Here is a 6,705-nt window from a genome sequence, read left to right on the forward strand (position 1 = left end):
AATTTTACATAGTTTTTCGACTTATTTTTGTAAGATATTTGTTTTTTAAGGTTTCATAAATATAATTCCCCTGAGGTTTTTGAGAAAATTCACAAGGATTGAAGTTGAATTTTCATCTAAAAAAGATAAATTGTCAGTGAAAAATATAATACATGACTGATTTTCCTAACAAAAAAACCGTTTAATTTTAAATCAAAAACAATAGAATTTTCCCAGAAAAGACAACATTTCAATAAAATACGTTTCAACCAAAAAAGGTTTATTTTTAACTAGTTGTATTGTTGTCCAAAAATGAACAAAGGTTTTCTAAAATAGATGAATTTTCTACATGAAATGAAAATTTTTCTACCCGAAAATTTCAATTCTCAACAAAAAAGTTTATTTTTAACCAAAGAGATTAAATTTCTACCAAAGGAGGCGAATTTGTAAACCAAAAAGATGATTGTCATCGAAAAATGAAATAGTTGATGTTTCAATACAAAATATTTTTATTTTAAAACAAAAACAGTTGAATTCACAAAAAAAGACAAAGTCGAATATAATTAGTTATTACAATAAATAGTTAACATATAATAATATTAAACGTATATAAAATTAAACTTATTTAAGTTTATATGTTTACTTGTTTTTAATGTTAAAAATAAAAAATCTGCTTTAAAATATTTCAGATTTTTTCAATTTCTCTTAAACATTAATTGATTTGCAATAAAAATTATTGTAAAAGTTCCCAAAAATCTTATTCGGAGAATTTTTTTATTCTTTTCAGACCTTTGTAAATCCTTTAAACGCTTCTAAATTGTTTTTAGAAATCTTCAAAACCCTGAATATTGTTTTAAATTGGAAATATTTTGAAGTATAAAATTATTTTTGTATTTCGACAAATTCTAAATATCTCTTGAACTAATCCGTTTTTAAAATTTTGTGATCTTACAAAATAAAAAAATGTAGCTTTAAAATCTTTTACGTTCGCGACCAAAATTTTAGAGAATCTTTTTAAAAGTTTTGAAAACCTTTTCAATTCTGCTTAAATTTTGATTTTATAAAAATAGAAAAACTTGAAAAATTTTTCCAGGAATCATAAGCAAAATGTTGTATTTTGTTAACACCCTTCAAAATTCTTAAAAAGCGTGTTTTTCGAAATCTTCACAGATCGACATTAAAAAAAATTTGCCCGCTGCGCGGACATATTCTCTTTCAACATTCTTATTCTTATTGCCTTTTAAAAAAAAAATTATTTTAATCCTGTTTTTGCACTTAAATGAAAAATTACGCTTCCTATCAAAAAATTTGAAAATCTTTTTTGGTTGAATAAATTTTGCCTCACTCATTCTCTTAACTTATTTCGTTGTACACAAATATAATTTCTTTATTTTCATTGTTTTTTTTTCAAAAATAAGACAAATACTACTTCCCCTACAAAAAAGTAATTCCTGAGAATTCGTGATTCTTTTTCAGGTGCACAATTTTTGTCGACCTATCTCTTTTCGTATCTTGCTTTCTTTCACCGCAAAATGGAGTTATTGCTTTTTTATTCGTTTTTTTTTTGAGATCAAAATTTGAATTTTTATTTTTTGCTGGCTAAATTTGAAAGGTGTTTATAAAATCTTGTAAGGCCTTGAAAAAGTAACGTTTTCCTTCTATTGACTTTTTCCTATATCATGCTTTGTTTTGCTTTAAATGTTAATTTTCTTTTGGTTATTTGGATTTTGAATATGCTATAACTTTGGTAATTTTTATTCCATAAAAAAGTAATTAATATAAATTGTTCGTATTTTGATCTGCTATAAATTGCTGTCGAAAAAACTCTCAAATATTAGAAAAAAGTGATCTCAAAATTTTCAAAATGCTCTAACTTTTTAGATTTTCGTCAAAAAAATCTGGCTAACGATTTCTATTTTTCTTTTCATATCCATATAAAGTGTGCCTAAGGGCAATCCAATCGAATAATTCCTTCAAATGTTACCATGTGTACATACTACAACGACGACAGACAGACAAACAGACGACGTAAAAACTATTTTTTTACCCAGGGGGTCTCAAAATGTCGAAATTGTATGGAATCCGCGAAAGTCATTTTTCACATAAAACCAATAACTTCTCATTACGATGAGAATGTAAAAATGTATCTGTACAATTAAAAATTTTTTTAAAATCGTTTTAAAGATTTCTAAACGTCTCTTAAATTTTCCTGATTTTTTTCTCTAAAATTGTGTGATTGTACAAAGCTGAAATTTTTTTCTTTAAAATCTTTTAAATTCTTTTTTTATAAATTTTACTAAAAATTTTGAAAATTTTTTAAAAAGTTTTCTCTTAGAATTCATTTTTTAATATAAAAAATTATTTAAAAATTTTCTATCAATCTTAAATTTTTTTATTATTGTCTTGAAACCTTTCAAAATTCTTTAAAATCTTATAATTTTTTTTTAAATGTTCAGAAATCTAAACTTTGTTTAAAATTTCTTTTTAATCTTCTTAATATTTTAATTATTTTCGAATCTTTTCAAAAATTCTAACACTTCCAAATATTTTTAAAAGAATTTATAGTTTTTCGAAAATATTTTTAATTCTAAAAAATAAAAAATAATTGTATGAAAATGCAACAAATTCTTTTTTGACATACTTTGAAATCTTTAAAAATTAATCTTCTGATACAAAACCTAAATACTTTAAATTATTCCCAGAAATGTTGCTGTCGATATCAATTTTTTGTATCGTTGCCAACAGTTTATACACTTCCTAAATTAAGAAATTCTCAGTTTTTACCCATAATTTTATTTTTCTTATCAATTTAAGGCGTAAAAAGGTTTAAAAATTATAGTGTAACAGCAAAATCATAAAATCGAATTGTTCCTAATAGTATTAAAAATACAGTTACAAATAAAATATTCTCTTTTATCAATAATGTGTAGAAACATTTACATGTAACCTTTACCGTGAAATATGATTACTTATTTAGATATGTATATTTAAAGCATGGATGATGCAACATTTTTTAAATCTTTTTTAATAGAGAAACAAATTGAAAACAACCACTTAAAGTCATTTACGCTCAGGTTTGAGATATTTAGTAACATCATTTTTTTTAATATGAAAAAACAAAAAACTTGAAGTTTTAGTTTCAAAAACAAGCTTTGAAAGACTTTAAAGCTTTAAAATTTTAAAAAACACATATTGCGAAGGATTTGAGGATAATCAAATTTAAAAACCATAAAAACCAATCCAAATTGCAATTTTTAAAATTGTATTTCTGATGATTATTAATTTTTTAAAAAATAAATGTCATGTTTCAGAACGAGTTTCGCCGCAAAAACGACTTAGAGGTGGAGTTCGATTCATCAATGCGATTCCTAAAAATCCTTCCGGAAAAATTCTTCGCAAAGACTTGCGAAGCTTATTAAAATCAAAGTTTTAACTAGCCTTCATGTCATGTGAACATTTATTTTTTTTATTTTTAATTGATAAATTCACAATTGTAAGTATCTGGAACACGGGAGGTGGGAACTTCGAATTGAGGTAAACTTTCCGCGATGATCCAAAGATATATCTAGCGGACTCCGCTAGAGGCAGCACCTTACAAGCTTATAACCGTGGAAAGTTTATCTCACTTTGGAGTAATTCGACGACTATTGCAGTTCTTGAACGATATCCTGCAATGGTTCGTACCCCCAGTTTTTTGGTGAAGATTAAAATAATAAACGATACTATATTTTATTTCTATATACATTATTTATTATTATTATTATTATTATTATTATTACACCATTAAGCCATTTCCCTTTCGAGGTAGGCGTGACTCACTCGGTAGGGGAAAGGAGTAGTGTGTGGAAGGGATAGAGATTTTTCAGATTGATCCAGAATTCTCGTGCTATTTAAGTAAATAACACGTTCGTTCCGCAACACTGCTCCGACCCAGGTTGCTGATCAATCTCTCTAGCAATCACCCCAATCGAAGAACCTCACGAAGCCGTTATGTAAGGTTCCCCACTCGGGTCCATTAATAGCCAGGGTCTTTGTTTCAGGCGTCGTTCACTCTACTGACACTCTTTTTATTAACTATTTTCCGCCATACTTTCCTGTCCTGGAATACTTCTCTAGCTCCTTTTATGTCCACGCATTATTTCATTCAGACTCTCGTGTTTCTGGGACTTCTTATGTCTCTTCTAACTAGGATATCATTCACACATTCTAACCAGTCTTTCCGCGGTCTACCTCTGGGCCCGCTGCCATTTACTTTACCTTGATACACTTGTTTCGTTAGCCGTTTATTTGGCATTCTCTTAACATGTTTTCTTGATAAGTCCATGTCTCGCTGATAATTATTATCATTTCATTATTTCATTCAACAGTAATTAAAAAATAAAAACTATAATTCAAATACATTTTTAAATATATAGAAAAAATTAGCTTTTACGAAGATATTATCAAAGTAGGGGAAAAATGAACTGAATCCCATGCAAGTTTAAAAATAACTTCTAGCTGTTTTCCGAAAAATTCTACGTCTAATTGAAAAAAATTATGCTGGTAAAAAAGATTGGTAAAAAAAAGCTTTCTGAATACCTTACAAAGCAGAAGACTTTTCTATTTGAGTATTGCCTACATTGTAATCGAGATGGTAGTGGATATGCAAACAAATATTCCTTATTCTGTTGTATTTGTTAAGACGTAAGAGAACATTATATGCAAATTGGCATTCTCTCAACATGTCCGAACCATCTTAACCGATTTCTTTCCCATGTGGGTTTTCCCGCATATTATGCGCATGAATCTCATGTCAATTGCATTAATTTTACTCTTATTTTTTTCTTGATAAGTCCATGTCTCGCTACCGTATAGTACTGTCGGTACAACTATGGAATTATGTATTGCCATTTTAGCTTCATTTGATATATTTTTACTTCTGATAAGGGGACCTGCTCTACCAATAACCTTCTTACCTTCATTTATTCGTCTATCTAATTCCTCATCTATCTTCCCGTCCCTAGTAAATAACCTACCAAGATATACGAACTTATCAACTTGTTCAATTGTCTCATCATTTAATAAAATATTGCATAGTGTTTTCTCACTCTTTCCTTCGAACACCGTAGTTTTTGTTTTATTTGCGTTAATTTGCAGGCCCATGCTCGTCATACTTGCTTCTAGTTTATTCAACATTCTTTGTAAGTCTTCGATAGACTCTGCCATAACAACCGTATCATCTGCGAACGCTAACCCAAGTACCCTTACTGTTTGGAGATCCACACCCTCTTCGTCGAAGAGAGCCATTCTTAAACACTTGTCCATAAATAATATAAATAACCATGAAGACATAAGGCATCCTTGTCTAACTCCTTGAATAATATCGAAACAGTCACTCAGTTTCCCATTTACTCTTACACTCGTTTTGCTACCTGTATATATTGCTTTTATAGCTTGTAGGATCCATCCATTGACACCATACTATTTCAGGATTTCCCAAAGTTTACTTCTACCTACCTTGTCAAAAGCTTTTTCTAGGTCAACGAATGCACAGAAAACTTTTTTTCCTACTCTAAAACTTTTTTCTGTTATTTGTCTTAAGCTAAATATTTGATCCGTACATGACCTTCCTGGCATAAACCCACTTGTGACTTCCCAAATCTTTGCTTCTGTTATTTTCATTACCTTACGAATAAGTATTTTTGAATATATTTTACTTACGGTGCTTAATAAGCTAATCCCTCTGTAATTATTGCACTCGCTTTGATCTCCCATTCTCTTGTATATTGGCAAGATAATCGCTTTTTTCCAATCGTCTGGGACGTCTCCCATCTCGAAACATAAATTTATCAATTCGCACAGTTTATGTGTTATGCACGCGCCACCGTGTTTAATCATTTCAGCGTTAATACCGTCTACCCCGGCAGCCTTACCGTTTTTCAAGTTCTTATTTATATCCGTAACCTCAGTGACACAGACTTTTTTAATTGAGTTTTCCATCGCATCGTGTTCAACATCGCAGTTGTGGTGTCCTATAGCTTCGTCTCCGAATTGTCTCCTAAAATAGTCTCTGAAAGCCTCTAGTATTCCGTCTGTATCATATACCATTTCCCCCTACAATTTCTCATGTTGACAATTTCTGTACTTTTGTTTCCATTCATTTTTTTATAAAGTAGTTTTCTGCTTCCTTCAAAGTCGTTTTGTATTTTCATCTCTTCTTCTGCTCTAATTGTATCATTACTTTCTTTAACTAATCGTTTAAGTATCCTATTTTCGCGTCTATAATCATTTATACGTCTATTTCTTTTCACTTTGATAAGACCTGCGATGTTCCAAGTTCTCTTGTACGCTTCTCTTTTTGCTTTTTGGACAGTCTGAATTTCATCATTCCACCACGCATCACCAGACATTCTTCCTACAACTGCGGTACCACACACTTCGATCGCACATCTCACAATGATATCACGGAACTTTGTCCATGCGCCCTCTATATATTTGTTTTTTATCATCTCCTCCCATGTTGTCCTATCTATGCTTTCGATTATCTTCTTTTGGAAATCTATTCGCACATCCGGTTTCTGTAGGTTCTCAATTTTGATTTGCGTTTGTTTTGCTTTCTTGGTTCTCTTTTTTCTCCATCCCCGGCCTAAGTTATTTTTTGAGATCAGAAGGTAATGATCAGTATTGCATTCAGGACCCCTCATGACCCTTGTATCTTTGACTAACTCTCTAAGTCTTTCATCCGCA

General features: G+C 30.0%; 1 protein-coding gene across 1 annotated transcript in view; it reads left to right on the forward strand.

The window, feature by feature from the left end:
• LOC117172754 (4-coumarate--CoA ligase 1-like) overlaps positions 1 to 3,726 on the forward strand; it is a 14,000-nt gene extending 10,274 nt beyond the window's left edge. The window contains exon 6 of the mRNA XM_033360952.1: positions 3,291 to 3,726. Within this exon, the coding sequence (XP_033216843.1) occupies positions 3,291 to 3,412 (122 nt within the window). The 3' untranslated portion in view covers positions 3,413 to 3,726. The remainder of the gene's footprint in view (positions 1 to 3,290) is intronic.
• The last annotated feature ends 2,979 nt before the right edge of the window (positions 3,727 to 6,705 follow it).

The sequence above is a fragment of the Belonocnema kinseyi genome, chromosome 5 (genome assembly GCF_010883055.1).
Source record: "Belonocnema kinseyi isolate 2016_QV_RU_SX_M_011 chromosome 5, B_treatae_v1, whole genome shotgun sequence".
Taxonomy (NCBI): Eukaryota; Metazoa; Arthropoda; class Insecta; order Hymenoptera; family Cynipidae; genus Belonocnema; species Belonocnema kinseyi.